At 46.2% G+C, this 26014-nt stretch overlaps 1 protein-coding gene across 1 annotated transcript in view; it reads left to right on the top strand.

Moving 5' to 3' along the window:
- PRKCH (protein kinase C eta) overlaps positions 1-26014 on the top strand; it is a 119081-nt gene that overhangs the window by 90951 nt on the left and 2116 nt on the right. The window contains exons 11-13 of the mRNA XM_065635143.1: positions 5861-5999; positions 6955-7143; positions 25552-25695. Coding sequence (XP_065491215.1) covers positions 5861-5999; positions 6955-7143; positions 25552-25695 — 472 coding nt within the window. The remainder of the gene's footprint in view (positions 1-5860; positions 6000-6954; positions 7144-25551; positions 25696-26014) is intronic.

The following is a 26014-nucleotide window of genomic DNA, read 5'->3' on the forward strand; positions in this document are numbered from 1 at the left end:
AACCTGGTTTTTCATTAGTGACTTCAATATTCCCCGCTACCCTGAAGATGTGGTAGCAACTAGGCAAATATCGGCAGCTCAGCCTGGCTTTTTATGTCCGAGCTCTGGGAGAATATATTGCAGGTGTCGTTTTTAGCCTGTATTTATTGCTGCCTGCTGACACTCGGCTTTACTACTGCTTAGGAAATTTGCTTAACTCTTCCTTGGTGCTGTGAGAATATGAGCTTCTGGTTGTAAAAACTTACTTGACCATAAAAATAAATAATGTTGGGTTGTTATTAGAAAAGATGTGGGAGATGTGAACCATTTTCTATGAAAGAATTTGTAAGTGTGTTCTCTACAACCTAAGGCACACAGGATTGGAAGTAGGTTTTATTCTCAAAGTGGTATGAAATCTTGGGAACAAAACTTGGAGGTCCCTCATCTGAAGGTGGTGGGAATGGAATCATGAAAGTAATTATATGCTTTGAGTTTGGTAACCGAGTCTCCATAATGTGGTGTGGAAAGAAAGACAGAAAATTGTTTCAGATTTTGTGGGCCCAAAATAATTGTTAGGGCTTTTGTAAAGCAACGCTATTTTTTGGCAAGTCCAAGAGAGTATTGTTTTCAAGTAAAATAAAATACTTTGTATGGGGTATTATTCATGAATACAAAGGAAAATAGGAAATGATATTAGCTTCACATGAGTATTTAGAGTTATACGTAAAACTGAGACTTCCATCTGTTCTCCTCCTTATTTAATCAAAATATTGGTTTAAATTTGTTTTCCTCTGTATTTGGAGCAAGGCCTCCAACTTGAAAAATCCAACCTCTTTGGTAAGTGTCTTACCAACTGTGCTACTCTGCAGGTTTTACATCTTTAATTCTTCTCTGAAGTTGCTTCGTTTTGCAAAAAAATAGTTTAGAGTTTCACTGGAGCAGGAGTTGGAAATGTGTATTGCATTGCTACCAGAGCAGGCAATAGAAACACATTTTTCCCCATCCTGATGGAGATTTCAGTATTTCTATGAAGTAAAATGACTTCAGCAGAAGAGGTGGAGAAAAATAAAAATCTACTCCCTGCTTGCAAAGGGAGTTTGATTGCACATTTGCTCACCCCAAACGTGTTTCCAAAAGAGTGTCCAAATGGCCTTGCATGCTGAATACTTGAAAAAGTAAGTATTTCCCTTTCAGAAATACCAAAATGATTCATTTAGCTAATTCCAGGTTTCGGGATTTTATTTTTAATTGTGTGTATATATATATTACTTTTTAAAAAGATTATTATTATTTTTAACATTTGACTGGAGTATTGCACTAGTCGCACCTATGTTTGTGGCCAGCTCCCACTGCTCTGTACTTACATCTTTCATGACTAAATGATTTACATTGAGACGGGAACAGCAGGCTTTTATGAGCTTTAAACTGGACCTTTGAGATTACCAAAACCTGGGAGAACCTCAAACCAAGGCAGTTCAAACTGGAAACCAGTTTCTGCAAAGAAAAAGATCCTTACTGCAAGTGCAGCCCTTCCAGGGTGGTGAAACCAAAGAGGAAAAAAAGAAAAGCAAACCAAAATAAAACTTCATCCTTTCAAATATAGTTTCTAGATCATGAGTGAGATGATCTAAGCAGAGCAAGTGGTGGGTACGTGTATAACACCTATTCACTGGCAAAACTCCCTGGTGCAGGGAAATCGCATTTGACAGATGCTTCAGAAAGTGAGCAGATCATCTGCAATTGTAAAATATATATATTTTTTTTTTTTTTTTTTTTTTACAAATGTTAAACTCAAGCGGCAGATGTATAAAAAAACTCCTCTTCCAGCAAGCGACGCTGAAGTAGCTCATTTTGTCATTTCTTCTGGGTCTAGACTAAACTGAGACCGTTAAGCCGATGTGCCATGGCTGCCTGCGAGGACAAAGGCTGCCTTTCTGAGCCAGGCTGAAGCCCGTTTTCCAGGGGAGGTTTGCCAGTGAAAGGCAGAGCCTCAGCAGGACCTTAGAAACCCTCTCCGCCGTTATTGCTTCATCGAGCTGCTAAAAATATTGAATGGAAAATGCAAGTATTAAGGAAATGAGGTAGATTTGGGCATTCTGAGCTGGGTGGCTTCCAGTTTCATCAGCTTCCCGGAATCCTTACTGCAAAAATGAAGAGCTCCTTGTAAATCTCAGAAACCTGTCAGTGTTTTTCCTCTCATGTGGCTGTGCTGGTTCACGGGGTACGACGCATGGGGAGACCTGTCAACGTGGAGCAGCTAGTACAGAGCTTAGAGCTGCTGGGATCACTTGAGACAAATGCTTAAACATGAGACCAAACCACAGCTTTCCCAGAGATTTATCTTATGGGGCAGCTGGCGGGAGCAGGCTCCAGAGGAACCGCATGACTGAGCCTGTCACTGTCCTGACCCACCAGACCTGCTCCAAGAGGGATGTGTGAGGCCATCTTCTGTGGCCTTGCCAAGCAAAGAGCATTGAGAAGTCTTCTTTGGTCACGAGAGGTCCTCTTCTAAAATGATCTGTATGTAGCCAGAGCACCTGAGCAAGCGAGAGCAGATTAATGTCCTGTTACGGGTTATGTGAAGATAGAAAATGCAAGTTTTGGATTTCATGTTGCTGGAAAGAAGTCAGGAGAAGCTGGTATCTCAACTGCAGGAGGAGACAACAGTCACTCTTAATGGGTTTAATGTGCAGTATAGAGAAGCCAAAGGGCTGGAGGTTTGCCTTGGGTGGTTAAAACTGTACTCGCTCGGCAAGAGGCAGACAGTTTAAAATTTAATGGCTATTACATATACAGAGGCTCTCTAGGAGGACGCAGCGAGCACAGAGTGCTCTTCATAAAAGCATAGAATAGTTTGGGTTGGAAGGGACCTTCCAAGCTCCCCCAGTGCCCCCCCTGCCATGGGCAGGGACATCTGCACCAGCTCAGGTTGCTCAGAGCCCCGTCCAGCCTGGCCTGGGATGTCTCCAGGGATGGGGCATCCACCACCTCTCTGGGCAACCTGGGCCAGGCTCTCACCACCCTCAGGGTCAAAAAATTTCTTCCTCATGTCTGGCCTGAATCTCCCCTCCTTTAGTTTAAAACCATCACGCCTTGTGGTATCGCAACAAGCCCTGCTAAAAAGTCTGTCCTCATCTTTCTTATAGGCCCCTTTTAAGTGCTGAAAGGACTTGCACCTGCAGAAACTCCTGCCATCTCGATGAGGAGCATTGCACACGATACAGCTAGCAGGGATTTCGGGCTTTCTGCAGCATGTCCTGTGGGGCAGAGGCTGAGAAGTGGCCCAGCGCCTGGTGATCTGGTCTGCAGAGCTGGCCCTGCCTTGTGGTTGTGTCTTGCTTCTGCTCCTCAGGCCCTCCATGAGGGACTGTAACCTCCTCACTCAATGTACGTGACTGTGTTTCTGCTGGCTCGGGTATAAGGTGTATTTTGAGGTATTCCCAAAGCATGCCAGGATGTGGCGGATGTTTTGGGGAGTGAAGGGAAGTCTGAAGGGGTATCTCCAAACAGGTTCACTAAAATTCCCCTTCCATCCCACCTTTAGGGGCACCCTCCGTCAGTCAGGCCTGCCCAGGGCCGAAAAGGTGTTTGGTGCATTTAAAACCGAGCCAAGACTAAACTGTGCGTTTCAAGCACATCATTGCAGATTCCTGGAAACAAGGCCTGCCTTCATGCTTGGAGGGCTTCCCTGCTCTGCCAGGAACCACAGGGAAGAGCAACAGGAGCTTTGGCTGTAAACTGCCGCTGAAGGCGTAGTGTCATGGGCGAGCATGTACAATGCCTCTCACTGTGCTCGTCTAAAGCCCTTCCAAGATGAGCCTTTGCCCAGATGCCTTAGCAGCCATTTTCGATTCTCAGAAAGGGAAAAAGAAGTGTCTTCTGCTGAGCATCCCACCCAGAGCAAACTCTGGAGCATAAGACGGGCATGGGCACCGTCCTCAGCGCCCAGATTTCACTGGCCACCGGTAGCTGCTGGGCCTGCTGCTGGGAAGGGCAGCGTTGTTATAGAGGGGTTTCTGCTGGCTCGCGTTGCCATGCCATGTTAAAGTCAGAGAGAGGATGTATGATCTTGCGATTAAAGATCCGGAGCTGGAATTCAGGAAGCCGCTGCTCAGTCTTGGCTCTGGGGAACATGGGCAAATCTCTTAACCTCTACCCCTTGCTTTCCCATCCATTCAACAGGCTAATAATGCTTTTTCTTTTCTCTTCAGGACAGGACGTGGCTCTGATTGTCTAGCACAATGCGTCATTGATCTTTCCACTGCAACAGGGAAGTTGAGGGAGAGCTGTCTCAAGCTCCAGAGAGGCTTCCAGGGGTGGTGTGGGCTGTAGAAATGCCAATGCAAAATACGGCAATTGACCACCTGATTTTCACTTTGAGGTCATAGGTGGATGACGAACAGGATCAAGCTGAATTCAGGTTTCAGCTCTCCCATAGGTTTTCATATTGATATGGTTATGCCACCAGCTATGTTACCACCCTCCCCATTACTCTCCCTTCCCAGGGAAATAAATGTCCAACCATAAGGTAAAATGACTCTAAGTTCCAGCATGGAGGGCCCTGAGACCCATAGATGTATTTAGTTATTTGATCCTTAACTGGGCATCTGAATGACTTCAAAAGTGGCTTTATCTAGGCCTATAAGGTGTCCTCCATTTCACTAAAATAGCAATAGCAACACTTCCCTGCCCCAGAGCTGCTGTGAGAGCTCTGTGCACTCTTGGGCCAATACCTGAGATGGTTCAAAAAAGGAACGTGACCTATTTGTACTGCACAGAGCTCCCATCGTAGCTCCTTTCCTCCATCCGTGAGGGTGCCCATAGCTTGTCTGGCAGCTGAAAAGCCAGATGTGCTGTGAGCTGGTCTGTATTTTCAGGAAGGCATTGCCCAAGTCTGCAGATGACCCCGTGCTTTCTGGTCACGTTCCTGACAGCACTGCTGACTGAAGGCTGTTCCCTGGGGCAATCTCAAGGTCAGGCAAGCTGATAAGCTTTGTTAGGGCCCTGTCATTGTGGGGGCTCTGCTTTCGATGAGGAGCTCCTGTGCTGTTAGAGGTCACGTATTGGAAAACGTGCCTTTCTGCAGCTTGTACGGAATGGCATTTGGCTGCGGGTCTCTTGTGATAGTGACAAGGAGGTGCCTACTGCAATGAGCACTACAGGGGCCATACACTTCTTACATCAGTGCAGTCCTGATACAATCCATACACTTGGGAGGACTTTTAAGACTTTGCCTTATGGTGGAGGCATCCCATGCTGGCTGAAGGTTCACCTTGTGCATGTGGTGTCGGCAGGGAGTTTCTTTTCTTCTCAGCTTGGATAACATTGCAGGTGAGGTTTATCAATCAGGCTTGCTCAGATCCAGGGAAGTCTGGGATTTTACCCCCCAAGCCTCAGGAGAAGAGGGGATCTGCTGCCCCTCCGAAGAGGCTTTCCACACCTCCTTGGCTTCATCATGAGCTCCCAGCACGGTGCTTTGCTGAATCAGAGCACATCCCATGTGGTGTGTTCATTTTGCTGCATCATAACATCCTTACGCAATTTGACAGCTCTGGCAACCTCTGCCCCAGTGAGTCCCAGAGCTAAATGAGCAAGAGCTCTGCCAGCCAGGCTTGCGGTGTGTTTTGAAAGCCATGTGGGTGAACTCGTGTAGCACCTGCCCATATTAAATGCAGTTCGGCAGAATGATGTTTGTTCTTCCCTCCCTTTTGTAAGAGATGAAGCAAAAGAAAACCCCTCCTGCATGACTTCTGTTTATTTTTTTATGATGATGAGGCTTGTCTAGTTTACAGGTTCAGCTGCTGAGGTCTGGGACGCTGCCTCTACTTGTACTGAGGCTCCCGCAAGCACGTAGCGACTCGGTGAACAATTCTCGTTTCAGGGACTTGAAGCTGGACAACGTGCTGCTGGACTACGAGGGTCACTGCAAGCTGGCAGACTTTGGAATGTGCAAAGAAGGCATTCACGATGGCATTACCACAGCCACCTTCTGTGGTACACCAGACTATATCGCTCCGGAGGTATAGGAAACCTTTCTTTTGGCCAGGAAAACTTGGTTACAATATGAAAAGCGTGCCTTAGCTTTGGAGCAGCAAGTGTACTCTCTGGTGTCTTTAGCTACACCTTATTTGACTGCTGGCTACAAGGTTTACTCCTAGGTGCATGCTTGTATTATCAGTCCCTTGTGCAAGCAAAACATGACTAAATTTTCAGTCTGCTACAGGCACCAAGATAAGCCTATATTTTTCTTTAGGAAATGTGAGGTGAAAAATGGAGGCACAGCTGCAAAAATCTTGACAGGCACATACTGGCCCAGTTTGATTTCAAAGGAGATTGAATTCTTCTTCATTTCCCAGTTCCTTTTTATGCTTCCTCTCCTTCCCTATCATTTCCCAATCTCACTACAAAATTAACAAACACCCCTTTAAGGAACAGATGCCCTCTAGATGCTGCCAGATGTTCTGACAAGGTTTCAGGTCCATCTTCAAGACCGTTGAATTTTTGTCTGTAGTTGGTGTTTGTGCCCTTTGCACACACTGGCCCTCCTTCCTCACTCCAGCTGAAAGCCTTGCCTTTGGGACTCAGTAAGTGTTTCCTTCCCAGAGACAAGGAAACAGTGGTGCAAACTCCCACACGTGGCTGCTCTGCCACTTCTGAGCTCAGCTCATTTTGCCGAAATGCCCCTTCTCCTCTTGCTAAACCCCAGCATCATTTCTAAAGGCTTGTTTCCCAGGACACCCTGTGAGTAGCCAAGTAAGTTCAGCCCTTGTTTAATGCATCTGATGTACCTTTGTGCTGCTCTGGGGGTTCCCAGCTTGAGATCACCTCTATGTTCCTGGACATACAGCCAGCCTAGCAGAGAGTGCTGTTAGGACATAGCGAGAACTTCTGCATTAATGTTTCCAAGTTGTTTTTCTTCACCTGCTCTATTTAAGAAGCTTCAGGGTTGATATTTCTTTCCTATGTCATCTTCAGATCCTGCAGGAGATGCTGTATGGCCCTGATGTGGACTGGTGGGCCATGGGCGTCCTGCTGTATGAGATGCTGTGCGGCCACGCGCCCTTCGAGGCAGAGAACGAGGACGACCTCTTCGAGGCCATTCTGAACGATGAAGTCATCTACCCAACGTGGCTCCAGCAGGACGCAGTGGCAATCCTCAAAGCAGTGAGTTCCTTTGGCTGTTTGCTTTTCTCTGTCCTGCCTTTCTTCAGCCTAAATCTAGCAAAAGAAAACAGGGCTGGTGTATGGGCACTCAGAAATCACGGTTACCCTGACCTTTTTCTTATCTTGGATTTAGGGGTAAACAGAAAAAAAAATCCTGCCACACTTAGGTGTGTTTGCATAGTTATGTCCTTTACGCAGTTCAGCAGCCAACTTGGCAAGCAAAGTGTGTTCATGTCTGCGTGTCTGGGTATTCCCCTTCTGACTTAATGATTTACAACTGTCGCGGTTTAACCCCAGCTAAGCACCACGCAGCCTCTCGCTTACTCCCCTCCAGTGGGATGAGGGAGAGAATCGGAAGAGTGAAAGCGAGAAAACTTGTGGGTTGAGGTAGACAGTTTAATAAGTAGAGCAAAAGCTGCACACACAAGCAAAGCAGAACAAAGGATTCATTCACTGCTTTCCACGAGAAGGCAGGTGTTCAGCTATCTCCAGGAAAGCGGGGCTCTATCACCTGTAATAGTTAGTTGGGAAGACAAACGCCATCACTCTGAACATTCCATCCCTTCCTTTTTCTTCCTCCAGCTTTTATACTGAGCATGATATCATATGGCTGGAATGTCCCTTTGGTCACTTGGGGTCAGCTGTTTTGGCTGTGTCCCCTCCCAACCTTTTGTGCACTGCCCACCTTGTTGTTGGCAGGCTGGTATGAGAAGCTGAAAAGTCCTTGACTGCTCAAGCAACAATTAAAACTTCGGTGTGTTATCAACATTATTCTCATACTAAATCCAAAACACAGTGCTATACCAGCTACTGGGAAGAAACTTAACTCTATCCCAGCTGAAACCAGCACAATGTATGGTCATCTTCCAGAACAGAAGCAGTATTTGATACACAGTATTTAATCAGTAGTGACCATATGATTTCCATGTGGCTGGAGTGGTGAAGAAGTGAAGTCTTCATGGTAATACTTTGTTCTGACTGTTGGTAATACCAGCCATCCCCCAGGGATTGTTGTCTGCCTGCATACAAAGACAGTTTTCTGATTTTTGTGTGTTTGGAAGAAAAAAAATGGGGCTGTACAGCAAATGGTTAGAGGAGAGCTGTTGCTGGCTACACCTAGTCCTTGTTCTACCACGTATTCCTGGATTTTCCCAGGAGCTCTCTTATCCACGTGCCTCATAACTTTCTTTGCCTGTGACATGAAAATGAAGCTTTTTAAGACGTCAGGCTGTTCATGTACAAACAGTGCCCAGTGCACTGGAACTCCCTGGCTTTACTGTAGTGAATCAAAAGGTGATTAAATGACAAGGGTGTTAACCCAGGAGTCAGGAGACCTAACTTGGCTGTTCTGCCACTGACTTATTACTGCCCCTGACCAAATGACTTAATATCTTTAAGCACCCTTTAGAGAGAGAAGGAGTATTTCCTTTCCTTGCCAAAGCATTGTGAACAAAGATGCATTTAAGACTGGATACTACTAACTAGTGTGGTAATAGAGGGCCAAAGAAATAGTTGGATAAGATAGTAATTTATAAGAACTTGTGGAGCACTGACTCACAGGAATGGGCTAATGAATGACGGGACCGTTTAAACGGAAGAGGACAGTTTGTTTTCATCAGATCTTTAGTAGCAAGAATGTGAAAGTTTTCTGCTGAAATGTTTCTGTTGGGTATAGGCTGAGCAATTACTTTTTGTAGCTGAAAATGCATCTAATAAATTCAACAGAAATCAACTAAGAATAAAACCCACTTCTTGAGGAGGGAAAGGGTTGTGCTTTGAAATGGGTTGTGCTTTGAAACAGGTCGTGCTCAGGAGTTATCATTTGTCATGCTGAAGGCTCTCTTGGGTTTTGTAAATAACCTGCAGCATATTTAAAATAAGAAATATGAAATTCAAACTTATTGCAGCTCCTGGAGCAGCATTCGTGTTGTTGGATGGGGACACTTGAGTGCCTGAGCCAATTTCTCTTCTGCAGTGACAAGTAATAGCAGAGTGAATTTGTTGTAGGTATCTGGCATAAGTATGAGATGGAGATAAAATGTCAGACACATGATCAGCATAACAGGAATTTCAGGGTATAATAAAATATGATTTATGTTTTAGCCTTTTAATGATGGAATGCTTATTTTCCTCATTCTGATAGGAACCTCATCGAAACAGTCAGCGCAAGCTGCATTCACCCTGGGTTGCTCTAGTCCATGTGCAGAGCCCAACTTTTAACAGCAGGTTCCTTCTGTGCTTAACAAGCAGCAGCACTATGAGATGCACTGGAGAAAGAGGGTCAGAACTGAGGAGGGAGCTAAGAATTTAAATAGAGATTGACCGAGCGTCTCCAAAACTGCACAGTCAGTTTAGCAATTGCCAATTACTTGCCTGGAAAAGGTCTTCTCTCCAGCCACTCTGCTGGTCTGCTGTATCACGTCTTTCTGTTGAAACCCAAATGAGTACAAAACCGCCTCTCTGAAACGCACACATGTTGCTCAAGAGAGGCACTGTGCTATCAGGAGATGTCTGTTTCGGGGAAAAGGCTGAAATTTCGGGCATCAACCAAGAACTTTGTGATTAACTAGTGGGTAGTTGCAAATGAAATTTTTACTGGACCTTCAGTTCTTCAATGTTTCTGTTCTCTGGGGGGCTGCTGTCTGGAGGTGACTTTTGCGTCATTTTACAGCACTGGTGGTAGTTTGCTACAGCCTGAATTTCTGCAGCGTCATAGTAGCTGCTTTCGGGTTCAAGAGTTGTTCACTAGAAATGCTCCTCGTTTCCTCTTCCCTTTCATATCCTGAGGTTTCAGAGGCATCAGAGCATGTTGTCTTTAATGGCAAGGAAACATCCTGTCATGAGATTGTCTGGGGCTGTAGATTAAAATGGAAAAAAACCACACACTTTGATTTCCTTTGAATGATAACAAATGTGATCGCTGCTGAGCTACTATATTTGCAATGTACTGTTAATGTTTAGTTGGTATAACACAGAGTAGTGAACCTGGCTTTTTTATTCCCTTGTGTCTATTTTATGAAGGAAGACAGTTGATTTTCTAGCTGCTAAATATGCATATTTTTTTCCTCACGGAATTCTGATGCTAACAGTATTTCTCTGAGATACAGCATTAGTACCATGTGAGCATCTTCTAATCACTACCGTGTTTGCGTCCAACAGTGAACTCGAACTCCATGATTTACAACCTTGACAGTGCCTTCTAACCCATGATATCAAGAGCTCTGGAAAATCAGAGCACTCAGCGACTGCAGTGACATAAGTGATTTTTAGTAATTACATGGTACGGGAAGCCTACAGAAGACCAGGGAATTAAACCTGGGGTCTCTTGTATTGCAGGCTAAGGCCTTAATAGCCTTAATAACTGGATTATCCACTCATTAAAAGTTTTGGGCTCTAACATTGAACAGGACTAGTGAGAATTCATTTAGTCTTGAGTGGTACAAAGCTCTGAAATGAAAAGCAAATTCTTCTGCCAGGAAGATGCAATTAAGTGTAGGTGCTTAAAGATGCTCTATGAATGGATAGATCCAGGTTTAGAAAGCACTTGATCTGTTTGCTTTCAGGAGGAGCTTCAATGTAAACAAGGACAGTAGGTTTTAGGACCCATTTCACAGGTGTTCTTTTGTTTTGCTTTCATATACCGTAATTGTGCTTCACCAATTTCCCCACCATCAGAAACCACACGATTTCTGAAGGCTGCATGCTGTTAATCTTTACGGTTTCCTGATAATAACCAAAATATATCCTTAGGACCTCACTTAGGTCTCTGGGTGTTCCTGTCTTGTTTCTGAGCGCTGGTACCAAGGAAAACAAAAACTGCCTCAGTGGCCTGGGACCTTGTTTAGAATTGAAAGCAGAAATATCTGCTCTAAAAAAAGAAGTTTGTATCTATTTCCCTTTTAATGTGTTTTTGTCCTTGATATTTTCCCTCAAGAGCTGGGGAAAGAGTAAGGCAGAGCTAAATCAATGTCAATCAGCAGGATTTTGCTGGAGTCGATACTCCCAGAGGAGGGAAGTAGAAAATCTCACTCGTGTACCTGTGCCGGCTGAGTGTATCACTGGGGAATTTGGGAATCGATGGTTCCAGTCAGACGGAAAGGTCTCAAACTGAGGTCCCTCCTGCTTGTTTGAGCAAGGTGAACTGGGCATGGATTTGGGAGCAGAAAAAAGTGCAGAAAAGGAGAATTGCTGCTGAACAGGTTCAGACAACTTCAGCTCATTCTAAATGTAAGTTTTGCTTTGATTTTTCTCACCTCCCAAAAAAGTTTCTCCCCAGCCCTACCTGAATGCAGTCACAAGGAGTTTATGCCAGAGGAGCTATTGGGTCTGTGTCTCTAAAAGAAATTCTTTCAAATACTCTTGGCCATCAGCTGACGGTGTCACTGGTGTCTGATGATGAAGAGACTGTGAAAGAGAAACTTTGTGAGCATGCAGAGAGCAGAGACTGCTGCATCGGATCTTTTACAATGTGAGTGCAGCAGGAAATTGCTTTGTTACAGCATGTCCATATTCTGAATTTGTAAATTGTCAGTGGCAAAATGTGCCTGAGCAAAGAGGGTGGCTTTCCAGGCAGCCGAGGCTTTAGGACTCAGCTGAGTGAACTGTGAAATGAAATACAATCCTCTCGTTTCCCGTAAGTGGGGTGGTATTTTGGCAGCGTGTTTCACTCGCTTCATGTATGACTTTCTCAAATGCAATCCAATCACACTGTCTTGCTCACAGTCAGGCTTAGTTGAGGGGGAGAATGAAGGGACACAGTGAAAATCGGATCTCAAAAGTCGATGGTGTAATGGGAAGCAAATTCACAGGGAAGGCTGCAGGGATTTTCTTTTCCAAGTCTGGTTTCAGATGAGGAGAGAAGGACTAAGCCTATTGAGTCTCTTCGTGGACCGATGATCTGAAGTAGCAATGGTTGGCTCAAAGGCTCGGAAACTTGGATGTGCAATTGCAATTTAACTGTTTTCACTCTCAGAGCCACCTAACAGCAGGGGCTAGAAATCAGCATCTCCCCAGGGAAGCCTTTAGCGTTACTCTGCCTTCTGCACCCTGGATTTCTGACCTCCTGGCACAGCTGAGTCTGCTGAAGCCGAGGGTGTTCCTTGGCATTTGTGTGCCAACCTCCATGCTTAATGTGAGCTCTGAAATGGTTTTGGCCTCACCGAAATCCCCCTTCAAAAAGTGAGGCTTGGGCAACCCTGTTTGTAGCTGGATATTTTGGGGACACAAATGAGACTAAAGCCTGTTCTCCCTCAAGCTGATTAAAAATATGTATTTTGAGGAAAACATTACTGGAGCTGGGAGACCGGTTATGTCCCCCTCCAAGTGGTTTTCATGTGAAAAATAAACACCAGGCAAGAAAAGAGGAAGGTGAGGAGGAGCTTGGCTGTGGTTTGAGCAGCCTGCACTCCCACCCAGCCCAGGTGGACCAGCACAGGGAATCCAAACGCTGGTGGATCAGTGCAAAGGGGTTGAAAGGTGAGATTGCTCAGCTGAGAGCAAACATGACCTGTATTTTGGAGAAAAATTATGTCAGCAACACAGTGCCAAGCACGCAAAAGATAAACTTGATCTGTTTTTCTAGAGAATAATAGCCTGGAAGTGACGCTGACTCAAAAGGCCAATACTCTGGTTTAGTGAACTCTGCTGCTTCACTTCTCCCCTCCGGATACCCCGGTACCCTCTGCACCCCAACAACACCACTAAAGTCTAACACATACACCCCACCACCTCCCCATCTTTAGACTTTGCTCTTGCTGACTTGCCTAAAGTCCGCTTTGCTCTGCCCTGTTAACATCAAGGGGCTGTTGTGTCTGCGAATCAGTGCTTCAGACTCGGCCGCAGCAATAGTGATGTTCTGTGGGTCAGCAGGAGCCTGGTCCTGCTCTGATGACCTGTGATTTATGGACTTATTTTCGGCTGTCAGAGAACAAGGTGGGAGAACTGGGATTTCCTTCCCAGCTTCTGCCAACAGCCAGGAAGGGGCTTGCATGGCTCTCGGGAGCAGCGGGAGGGGGAATGGCTAAATGTGCCACAGTTTAAATCCCCTTTGCCTCCAGACAGCCTTGAAGCCTCATCTAGAAGTCCTGATCTACAAAGGAGAATCCTTTTTTCCCATTCCTGTCAACCCACATCACAGACTGAAACCCAGAAACTATGGCTTTTCACTTAGTTCCTTAGGTTTTTTGGCTTGTTTGTACAGCTAGCCCACACAGTGATATTCAATACCGATGGCTTTCCAGCAGTGTAACTTATCCCCCTTTGCCAGGAGGCAGCACACACCGTTTTTTCTGGAGAGCAAGAAAAGGGCTCAGGAATGTTGCAGTGCAGACAGCAACCAGCCAGTTCATCTTCAGTGGGAGAGAGGTATGGGGGCCTTTCCACAACAGCTTGGCCAATTTTAATCTTGTTAATTAACAAAGCCACTCAAAACTCTCTACAGAAGTTTGTCATTCCTTGGCTGCCCAGAAGAGTGCATATGAAGCTGCCTTAGGTCCCTCAGTTATTCGGGTAAGCATCAGACACAAGGGACTTCCCCAGAAGGTACTGTAATGACTATAATGCTCCACCAGCAATTTCTCTTGAGTTGTTGGGTGGAAGCCTGTGGATATTATTTCAGAATGTGAGCCAATTCTACCTTAAAACAAGAGGTTAATTTAAAGGGCACTGGTAGTGAATCGTAGAAATGCTATGTGTATCCATATGCATACGTAGAAAAAAGTTGGGTAGCAGCTGGGAAAGTGTGTGTATGTATGTCTGGGTTTTCTTCTTCCCTGCGTTTGCAGGTGATACTAGATGAGAAAAAACTAAATCCACCACCCCTACTTCTGGTGAAAACAAGCCCATTGTTTCTCAGGAATTCTGAGTGATGGCTCCTAATGAGAGATAAATTTGATTATTATGTTTAAGTGCAGGTGTGTGAGTTAAATCCAGGAGTCCCTGGGGAGTACAGAGCTTGGGTGGTTGCTTCTTGCCATTCTGAAGAAATTCTGAGGAACTTCTGATAACCCATGTGGTCAGAGCACAGGGCAGTCCAGTCTGGCTGGATGCAGGATAACAGCTCCAGCAGAGCCCTTGGAGACTCGGGCTGTGCTGCACGAATTTACTGGAATGGGTTGAGAAGAACCAAGACTGGAGTGACACAGAAAATAAATTTCCCTGGGGCACTCCAACCAGGCCCAGCAGAAGGAAAGAAGGCAAAGTGAACACCGAGCCGCGCTGCAGGGGTAGTGAACCACCCATCCTAAGGGGATGGAACCAAGGTTGCCCAAACCCTCGGTCAGGACCCCTCTTGCATGTGCCATAGCTTATTTTCAGAAAGACCACATCTGGAATATTGTGTCCAGTTCTGGGCCCCTCAGTTCAAGAAGGACAGGGAACTGCTGGAGAGAGTCCAGCGCAGGGCCACAAAGATGCTGAAGGGAGTGGAGCATCTCCCGTGTGAGGAAAGGCTGAGGGAGCTGGGGCTCTTGAGCTTGGAGAAGAGGAGACTGAGGGGTGATCTCATTCATGGTTATAAATATGTAAAGGGTGAGTGTCACGAGGATGGAGCCAGGCTCTTCTTGGTGACAACCAATGATAGGACAAGGGGCAATGGGTACAAACCGGAACACAGGAGGTTCCACTTAAATATGAGAAGAAACTTCTTCACAGTGAGGGTGACAGAGCCTGGCCCAGGCTGCCCTGGGAGGTTGTGGAGTCTCCTTCTCTGCAGACATTCCAACCCGCCTGGACACCTTCCTGTGTAACCTCATCTGGGTGTTCCTGCTCCGGCAGGGGGATTGGACTGGATGAGCTTTCGAGGTCCCTTCCAACCCCTGACATTCTGTGATTCTGTGAAAGGCTTTCTGGATGGTGAGTGCTCTGGGCTGAACCAGACTGACCTCACCGCTGTAAGCAACTTGAAAATGCCATTAATGAGGAGAGGAGGCAGAGGCTAGGGTTTTTACAGCAGATAGACTTAGAAGCAGATTTTTAACATAATCAAAGTGAACAGTTTGCTGTGACAGAGGAGTGGAGGGGAAGGGGCTGGTTTCAGACTGCTGGTGGGGACGTCTAAGTTCAGGAGAGAGCTGGATGGTCCAAGCTGCCTCCTTGCTGCAGCTGCTGACCCCTGACATCAGCCTGGATGGTGAGGTCTTCTGAACTTCGGAGAAGTTTGTTCTCTTCATACACTGCACTTGCTTGGGGTCAAACACCCCTGGATACTGGGAGGTCAGACCAGGCTGTCATCAGCTCAGATACCGTGGTGGGTGTCTGCACCCTCCCTGCATGCTCCAGCAAGCAGCACATGACTCAGGATACCTAGGCTGTGCTTTGCTTGGCACATCCAAGCGCAATCCGTGTGTGCTTCCTGCTGCCTTTGTGCCTCACCTTCTCCCTAAATCCTGGGCGGTCAGTTTGGCCACTGTGTGAGCCGGAACAAACCCCCCGTTTGTCCTCCCCCGTCCTCTCCTGAACACTTAAGGTGTGAAACGAGGCTGCCGGATGCTGATGGTCCAAGGTACCTACGTCTCCTTTACATAGCTGTGCCCAAGGCGTGCGTCTCTCCTTTGCATTTGCATCCTACAGATCAGGGCCAGGTTCTTTCTTTCCAAGGGACAGAAAAAGGTGGATAATCTGTTTCACATGCAGTGCTGGAATAGCCAGAATGAACTTGTTTCTAAATGAACCAGATGCTGGGAGTATTTTTTAGACAAAGATTAAAAGGAACACCACAATGGGGGACTCACTGAAATCAAAGAGGAAGCTAGATGAGCTCACTGCTTTATCTTCAGAGCTGAGGCACCTAACAAAGGCAGATATTAAAAATGCCCTCAAATTCCCCAATAAATTATTCTCATTGGCATCTTTTCAGAGTTGGCAGCCTCCATAAATCCTCTTGCACATTTCGATTAAGCTTTGGCTGTCAGAGTGAGGCCGATATTTAAACCTGTCTATGAAGCTCTGCTGGATCTGTGTACACATTTTTCCTTTATTTTGTTTTTTAGAAACGCTTTCATCTTGCATTTCCTCATTGGCTCCTCTGCGGCAAAAGCAGGACTCTGGAGCCTGTCATTTCCCAACTGGATAGGAGTTCTGCAGTTTTAAATGATCTCTCCTCTAGACCCTTTTTGCCATGAACACACACCTTGGTGAAGTGACAAGGCTGTGCTTCACTGCAGATTGCCTTCTTACCTTCTTTGCCTGAGCTTGCGTATCCATCTCTGTAACATGCTGCCTCCTACTCTTTGCCTCTTAATTCTCAAACAGCTTTCCCAGAGATTTTAATCTCTTCTGTCCATTGATCACACTAATTTCTGAGTGTTACTTTTCCCCACAGTAACATTCCCATGCTTCTGAATAATTCACTGTGAAAGAAAACTAAAGCCATCTCTATATACCTTGCCAAGGCTAAATTCATCTTAAAGTAGTCATTAGATCTTTTGCCTTTCTCTTTCAAATGTGTTGAAATTAGCTTCTTGTTTCAGTACGCAGCATGCAGGCTCAGATTTGCTTCATAACAAAAGCTCCTAATGCTGCCTGTTGTAATGTCAGGTGTGACTCATCCTCCTCTTTCCTGCCAGAGATGAGAAAAAAAAAAAAAGTGGAGGAGATGACTTTTTCTTCCCCTCTTGTTTTTCTTCTTGCCCCTAGGAAGAAGCAATTCTCATGGCCAAACCTAAAATTTGTGGCCTGGGCTGACTTCTCTGCTCTGCTGCACATAAACTGTGATTATAGACGCTCAAAGGTATTTCGGTGAAGTGCAGTAGAATATAATCTTTGAGGATGGCCCAAGGATTCGCTTGAGAACCGGGGTCTGACCTGGAGATGAGGATGATGGCTGGATGATGGGACCAGCCCTCGCGGTGCAACCCCAGCAGAGGGGTCCAGCCCGTCTGACTGGGAGCTCTCAGCATCGCTACAGGGGTAACAAACCTCCCATTGTCCAAGAATTCAGGACTGTAGGTCTTACTTGTCCTTCCAGCTTTGAGCTTTCTGACCTGCTGTATCTTTTCAGGAACTTTAAAAGAATTGAAATACAACCAAGACCACAAAAAAGCTCCTTTGAAGTATTTTCCTGTGATTTTTTTTTTTTCGCCTAATTGGCCTTTACAGGTTTGTCTGGGGCACTTTACTCTCCTTTATACTTGACCGTATGTAAATAGGCCACCCAGGAGTGTGTAATAGATTCCCAGTTCCTCTTGACAAGACAATCAGAAAAAGATTGTTTTCCCATGCAGCCCCAGGGAGATTTTACCATTGCTTAAAAAGAGAGTGGGATCATGCCCCCCGTCTGTTAATGAGTATGGTGCTCATTCTCCCTCCTTGTTTGTATTACTCTGATGTATTGATTTAGTAATTGAACTGCATATCCCCATGGTGTACCTATAGTCCAACTGGGGTAATTTAAAAACAGCAGCTGGAGTTTGAGACCGAGCAGTCAGTGACCCACGTGGGAACTGGGGTTGACTCAACAGTTCTGAAAGCACAGATTTCTGGATTGACATCTTGACTGAAACCTATGTTAAATATTCCATATATATAATGACTAAAGTTAATTTCTGTTTATTTATTACAGGAATACCAAAGGCAGATACGTCAAAAATCACTAGCTATCATCAGGGGCCGATGTGCATTTGATACTTGTGGCCTCTTCATTCTGGATTAGTGTTGATGAGTTATTGGTTGATGAGTGGGGAGAGGCAAGGATACAGGTAGATTGTGGCACAGCAAGGAAGTTTGTATCTATTCAGAAAACATTTAATTCCCGTATTTTGGGCCAAGTTCTCTCCTGGTGATAGTCGGCGAAGTTACATCAGTTTACGCCTCCAGGAGATGTGGAGCCAGATGTGTCTATCCCACACGTGAGTTGCTCTGTCTACCTTGGTTTATTTTGCTGGTCTCTTGCTCAGTACTATTTGCAATACAGTTAATCCTTCTTGTTCCCTCGAGCTTTGACTGGGCAGCATTGAGCAGCCATTTCTGCACTAGGGGGAAACGAGATCAAATTCATGTGCTAAATATCCACTGCACTGACATTTTGTCCTTCTTGCCTGCGGCTGGCATGTTAAACATGTGACTGCTGTCATGCTTATTGTTACAGTCTTCTGGCTTTTAGGAGCAGGGCTGAAGACTGGTTTTTACCTCCCTTCCCATTCCTTTTTTATCCGGAAAAGGAAATAAAGGAGATCTCACACTCTTTTCCTCCCCATCTCCTTAAAATACTTCCAGGGCAGTCTTGTACTTCTGAGCCCTGTCCAGTGAGCACAGTGCCCTTCTCTGTACTGAAAGATCTCACCTCCTCACAGTTTTCTGTAGCCAGAACCCCAGCACGGGGGTAGAAGCACCATGTGCATGCGTGGGTCACGCTCTGGCTCAGCAGCATGGTGCAAACCAGGGCTTTTAGCAATCGACCCTGCTGTGTGCAGACTAGGAAGCCGAAACACCACGTGGCCTCTAATCATAGAATAGTTTGGGTTGGAAGGGACCTTCCAAGCTCCCCCAGTTCCCCCCCTGCCATGAGCAGGGACATCTGCACCAGTTCAGGTTGCTCAGAGCCCCGTCCAGCCTGGCCTGGGATGTCTCCAGGGATGGGGCATCCACCACCTCTCTGGGCAACCTGGGCCAGGGTCTCACCACCCTCAGTGTCAAAAATTTCTTCCTCATGTCTGGTCTGAACCTCCCCTCTTTTAGGTTAAAACCATCACCCTTTGTCCTATTGCAACAGGCCCTGCTAAAAAGTCTGTCCCCATCTTTCTTATCGGCCCCTATTTTGTACAAACAGGCCGCAATAAGGTCTCCCCAAAGCCTTCTTTTCTCCAGGCTGAACAACCCCAGCTCTTTCAGCCTGTCCTCACAGCAGAGCTGTTCCAGCCCTCTGATCACTTTTGTGGCTCCTCTGGACCGTCTCAAACAGGTTCATGTCTTTCCTGTGCTGAGGGCACTGGAGCTGATGCAATCAGAGCAAATCCCCAGTGTAAAACAGAGGTAGCACTCGAGAGAGCCGTGGTGACTCCAAGTCCTACTCTCAGCAGCACAGTCCTCACTGAAGGTCAGTAGGACTCGGGCTCCCAAGCGCCTGGCTCACACCCACAGCTGAATCGCTGCAGTTTAAGTTACCAGCTACCAGCTGAGCTGCCGTAAGTACAAGGATTTCCACGGGAGAGCTCTCCCACCACCCTGCTCTTAGGGCTGTGGAGCTTCAGCTGAAATTTGGCTCCCTCGGTCCCTGTAACCTACTTGTGTGTCTGAGCCCTGGATTGTTCTGGTGTGGGGAGCGAGGCATGTTTGTGAGCATCGCCCCGGCAGGACTGCGATGATAGTTGATGGGAGCCTTGCTCAAGAGAGCAAAAGACAAGACTGGCTCAAAAGAACAGCTTTTTTATTTAAAAAAAAAAAAAAAAAAAAAAGTCTCTCTGCTATGCTAATGCTTCCTGGCTTCCAGTCATTAAAAATCATACAGACGTTAACAGACGGAGCCATAGAGCCATCTTTCTTCTCCTTTGTTTAGGAGTGGATGGAGGTTGATGAATCCCCAGACTGCGGGTTTGTTTGCTTTACGTAATAGGCGGCCAAACTGTCTTCAGCAACTGCAGCATTCAGTGAGAGATTCATGGAGGGAAGCCATAATTAGAGTAATTGCTCTATTTATATAACGACTCCCTTTTGTCTGAGATCAAATAGATCTTTGAGAAATCTTATTTCCTTTCGAGTTAATTTCTGCCCTGTTAGTTTAGCTCATGAATCTTAATGAAGGTGAGCATGTTGGGTATCTCCTGATCTCCCCGCTCTCCCTTGTTACTGGAGGGGAGACTGTGGGGTATTAATCACCTGTGCTGCTGCTGATTTTCACTTTGGTAGCAACACGGGAGAAACACCAAGAGGCAGGAAATGTTAATACCACGAAGAAGGAAATTTTGCTTTCCTTTGATGGTTTGAGCTTGACTACTGCGTTGGCACAATCCTGAATAGGGGTCCTCTGAGGCAAGTGGTGTGATGGAGGGGAGGTGAGACTGAGGGTCTGCCATCGTATCTGTGACAGGCAGCCCTTGAGCTCCTGGCAAAATAAAGGGATTAATTTCCGGGGTCTCTGTTCCCTGCCTGTAAGACTGGGGAGAGGTTCCATCTCTGCCATGCACTTGCATTTGAAAGATGAGCTGCTTGGGGGCAAGGTAAATACAGCCCGCCCAGGGCAACGAGTCCTGATGGGAGCTGGTGCATCTAAGACTTTGTTTAATACAAGAAATAGCTGTTTCTTCCTCATCCAGATGGCTGTCTGTGTGAAAGGAACAGCTGAGCAGAAAGTCGTATTCTTCTTCCTGAAGTGCATTACTTCTGTGAAGGGATCCGGGCTTGTTAGTGTTTGCCTAGAACGTGACACAATTTCACATCATCTAGTCACTGTGATATCACTCATGAAATTAATTATCCTGATGCAAATAGCACATATAAAAGTTACGTAAAACCTGTCAGGGATTCCAGTATTGAGAAAGGGAACTTGCAAATTCAAGGAAATTAATGCTTGGAAACATCTGTTTTGTGCAAACATCCCTTCACTGACTTCCAGACTAATTCGCAGACTCAGCCTCTTGAGACCGAAGTTGCGATGCTGCATGTGAGCAGCACTGGAGGAGTGCAGAGACCTGGAGCCCTTCCCAGCGCGGTCCAAGGCACGTAGTGGGTGAAAGGGGGACCGGTGCAGGTCCCCTGCTCTCCATCACCTCCTCACGGGCTGAGCTCCCAGGGCTGACGCAGATTTTTCCCAGCGGTTGGCACTTCTATGTCTGCGTTTTTCCCTTGTAACTTCACGGGCCCTCTGCGGACTAATCTCCAGCTTTTAATTTCTTGTCATGGCTTGCTACATTTTCTTTCAGTAAATGTTTTCAAATGATTTTGTGAAGTCATGTTTTTGGCTCATTCCAGCTGCTGGTTTTGGCTGCGATGCTGCTGAGAGGGGTTAGCTGAGGTCAGTGAGAGCCTCACTCAAGTTTGCTGCTCGGCAAACTGTTGCAGCCCAAAGTGACCCAGTCTGTGGATGCTCCCAAGGGGCTCCTTACACCAGGAATGGAATAATTACTCATGGCTGGATGTGACCACAGGGCAAGGGCTTGACTGGCTCAAGTTTAAGATTGATAGTCTAGCTATTGATTTTGCTGGGAGGCATCTTAGATTTGAGTGATTATGTGGATTTTTTTTTTTGCTCAGGAACATCTCTGGTTTGGTGTCTTGTTGTTACTGTTGAATTTTTTTCTCTGTGTTTCCTCACCGGGCTCTGTGTGCTAGAAGCTGAGATTCATGCTGAATTCTTGATTATTGTACAAATTTAGAGATACTCAGTAAACATGAGGAGATGACATCTCACCACGAAATATTTTCTGCTGAACATCTTACCACCTGCAAAAACATTGTTGGGTTGTACTTGGAAGGACATTTAGGGCTATCCAACCTGTGAAGCAAGAGTCCATCCCACTGTGGCCTTCCCGTGGATGACAGGAACAGCCAACACTTTGTAAGACATTTTCCAGCTGTTTCAGAATATTGCCGAAGGGATCTGGTGAAAGATGAGCTGCGTTTCCAAAATCCTTTCCCCTGCGCAGCCTGCACGTGGGCAGAGGGCAGCATCTGGGTGCTCGGGGCACCCAGCTTTACCCTTCCTGCCGCAGAAGTGCCTCTGACACTGTTGGAGACATGAGTACGTGCTCCAGCTACTTATTTCAGAGATGAAGGCTGAGCTTGTAATTAAGTTGCTCAGAAATCCCAGGTCCTTTGTTTGCTTTGCTACAAATGCCATCAGATAGCGGAGGCGGCATGAGATGGGCTGTCAGATGCTACCCTATAGCAGCTGAGAAATGTCAGTACGGCCTGAGGCAGAGAAAGAGAAGGATTCATAGGCTTTTGAGAGGTCATTATAGTCTTTCGTTTTTTTCTTGGCAACATGTCGTCCATTTCTTTGCCAGTGCAATAATTTCCGGTGAATTCCAATAATGTTTGAGAGGGTTGGTTATTCATTTTGGTGGAAACCGTCTTTAAAAAAATTCCTTTTATTTTACATACCTCTTACAGTAAGGCAAGTAACTCTGTTCCAGTGCAAAGCATCAGTACTGTCTCTATTGGAGTCACTGTTTGCAGGTCTGCCTTTCAGCCTGATTGCCAAATAAAGACTGGAGCCCCTTCCCAGAGAAAACACCCCATCTTCACCAGGCTGTGATGGACCAACTGTTTCCAAAATTCACCAGGAGATTTTACATAAGAGAAGAGCAGCCATGGCCAATCTCTTGTTTTCTGTCACAGCCCCTGGGTGCAGAGGGGTGTAAACATCCACAGGCTGAGTAACCTGCAGGGATGCTGTGGCTGCCCAGAGTGCAGGAACATATTTCATGTACTGCACGATGATGCTTAAAGAAAACATTTTCAGTGCCAGTTCCCTTGCACAGATGCAATTGAGAGATCAACACAGCGCACAATATGTTTATCAGGGATGTAAGTTAACAATAAGAGACCGACTATCCTTTGAAATGATATCTCACCCTTTTGTTGGAGCAGATCGGAGTGAGTTTGCTGTGAAAAGGAGGCCTCTTCATGCTGCGTTGATGCTCTTTTCAGAGTGCATGACTTATATTCACTTTCAAGGTCCTGCTAGCCTGCGTTAGGCACTTGCAGTGTCTGGAATACAAGCTTAGAGAAACCTTGTCCAGAGTGGTTTATGGTGCTGGTGGATCACTTCATCCCTTGGTACCCTTGTCCTTCAAAGCCCTGTTTTTACAGAGCAAGAGAAGCAGCAGTGTTGAGTTCATGCCTGACAGCTGGGGAAGGTGCTGCTTGGTGGGGTGTCCTGTGGGTTAGCTCACTCCTGTCAGAGGCAAGGATTATTTCAGAGGGGTTTTGTGGCAGCCCAGCATCGTTCTCAGCAACCAGCCAGGGAGATGTGTCCCAGCAGTGGGTGAATTTGTAGCCTTCACTCTCTTCCTGCCTCTTTTGGACACCAAATATTGGGGTAGATGGTGCCTAGAGTTACCCAACTGAGGTTTCTCAATCTGCAGGTCCAATGCCAGTCGTATCCAAACTCATTTTTTGAATGTTATGCTTTGCTTTTTCAGAGCTCAAAACAGCCCACCTCAAGGGATGGACCTTGGCTAATCCTCATTGTCCCAGCAAAAAGGGTGTTTTAAGCAGCCAGGAATGCATTTGTGTTGGCTCTCAGCTTGTTGCATTGGATGCCTTCGCTTGGTGCAATGTTGGCATCTTGTGGACCAAAACAAGCAAACAGGAATGTAAACACACTTTTATATCCCAGGACTCTACTGGTCTGGGAATGGGCGGCGCAGTTTAGGTTTTGGTCTTATATGGTTGAGCATGAATGGGAACCCAAGCAAAGCATGTTACCAGCCCTTTTCAGAGATTTATCTGCTTTCATGATTTTTTTTTTTTCCCCTCCTGATTTAGCAGAAGCTTCCTGGTCTAATGGAGGTGGTGGTAGGTCAAGAGCCAGGAGACATGGGATTTATTCCCAGCTCTCCTTCTCTTTGTCTTATCTTTTTTGACTGTTTTGGTCTATACCACTCCCAGCACCAGCAAGCTCAGATCTTGTTTGATCTTTCTAGCTGTTCCAGCAATGCAAATAAGAGCTAGTGAGGCGCAGATACCCATCTGTGGGGACAAAGAAGCTGGGCAGGGATTTTCTAAAGAACGATGGGGCTGCTAAGAGGTTTTTGGCCTGCTTTGCAAACCAAAGAAGTTTAGCTTGAGACTTGCAAAGGCTTGTCTGAAGCAGGTCTCTGAGAGATTTTGGCTTGACCCATTTCTGGTTTGGAAACCAAGCTGTTGTCTGGGGATCATTATCCCGCAGAAATTTTGGGGCAGAGTCTCTGGGGAAACAAATTGTGTTTGGGTTCTCCTGGTAGAAAGGGAGAAAAACAGGTTGAAAGGGTTGAGGAGACAGAGTAGTTGTGCTTGTCCTTGGGCCTGACCCTGGAAATGCTGCATAACTGAGGGCTGAAGAGTCCACAGAAGCAGCTGCCATGTTGGCTTTGCTCCTGTCCTGGTGACTGCTCTTAAAAATCTGGATGCACTCAGGAGCTCTTTCCACTGACGTTTTGGGGTGGGATGGTGGAAAACAGTTCTGCCACAGGGAATCTGGCAGTCTTCTTTCTTCTCCTCATCATCTCTCTAGGTAGAGAATGACTAGATCTTTTGTCCCCTCTTCCTAGGAGAATTTGTACCTTCTGAAAAGCTCCTGCAGTCAGAACGAAGTTGGTCGCTCACTGCACCTCCTCTTCTTTTCACTTCCCCATTGCTCAGATGCAGCAGACTTGGTCATTCCTGAAACAGTGACCGATTGTCTGGTTTGGCTGGTTCAGCTGTTTGCTAAACATAATGCTCTTTCATCTTCAAGGAAATCGTCTGGACACCTCCACCAGAGTGGAGCTTGCTTTATGCTGCTGTTTCAATAGTCAAATAAAAGCAGCTTTTTTTCGCAGTTCAAACATAACCTGATTTATCCAATGAATTAGAAATACTTGAGGCGAGGGGTAAGATTGGTTTTTACTGAATTTTTAAGAACTAGAATCCTAAATTAACAAGCCAACTAGACCTTTTACTGCCTGGGGAAAAGATTCCCCTCCTCCTCCAATATTTCACCTATGAAACATCCACAGCACTCTCACTTCATCATTCCTGTCGGGACGTAAAGGGCACCCGCCACGGCCCTCCCGCGCTGTGTGCATGATGTACGGCCTGCCTTATTGCTCCCTGGCAAATCAGAGCACTTTGACTGAGGTCTGAGGTTTCTTTTCACTGACAGCAGAATAAAAATGTTACAAAAAGAAAGCCTCTTTATAGAGTTTCACCATCAAGAGAGGAGATGGTCGCCTGTCTGCTCTCATCTGCCTGGGGCTTGGGGGGCTCAAAAAGCCCCAGGCCTGAAAAGCCAGCGTCTTGCTCATTTTCCTCTGTTTCCCGAGATGACAGGAAGGAAAGCGTAGGCTTCTGGCTGCGCTTCAGCAGGCTGAGGTTTAGGAAAAAGGCACAGCTCAGGACTGACTCCAGTCCAAAGCCTGGCTGGCTGGTGAGCAGCGTTTGAGAGCGAGCTTGTATTCCTGAGAAATTAATATAGAAATGAATAACCACCAAAACCACTGTGCAACATTTATAATGTTGCAAACGATGCAATTCAGCTTTCTTATTTTGTTAACCAAGGATCTGACCAGAAGAAAAGGGACTAAGGAGAAATACACCCCGACTTCTTCCTCTAGAGAATGAGTCAAGTTCCTTGCATGCAGTTCCAGTACAATGAAACTGAGAAGTCTGGCCAGCAACTGGGTTCAACAGGAAAGCTGAGGACAAGCTTTTGTGCGACTGCTAATAGGCCCCTCTCCCGTGGCTCTGCCAGATGGGAGGAAACAAACAGTCTTGTTTTTTATTATTTTGCAGTTCATGACAAAGAACCCCAACATGCGGCTGGGCAGCCCAGGACTGGGCGGCGAGAGCGCGATTCTGCGGCACCCCTACTTCAAAGATCTGGACTGGGACCTGCTGAACCAGCGTCAGATGGAGCCACCGTTCAGGCCCCGAATTGTACGTGGGAAGGAGGGGTGGGGGAAAGGGATTCCTGTTTGTTTGGGTTTTTTTCCTCTTCTGGGCTGGGCTATCTAAGCAAGTTTATTACCATGAGACAGGAAAGGAGGTGAAGGGGCCACAACCTTGACACAAAAAGCCCTGAGCCAGGAGGTAAGGTCTCTGGTCTTGGCTTGGCTCCTGGTTTGCTACCTGATGTTATACAGGTCACTTTTTCTCTCCATGCTGGGTTTTCAAAGGCAGCCCAGCCAAAAGATGCAAGTTTGTAAAAGCAACTGAAGCACATTAGGCACCTAACAACCCTTTGCCTTGCCCCAAA

This window comes from Caloenas nicobarica, chromosome 5, assembly GCF_036013445.1.
Source record: "Caloenas nicobarica isolate bCalNic1 chromosome 5, bCalNic1.hap1, whole genome shotgun sequence".
Taxonomy (NCBI): Eukaryota; Metazoa; Chordata; class Aves; order Columbiformes; family Columbidae; genus Caloenas; species Caloenas nicobarica.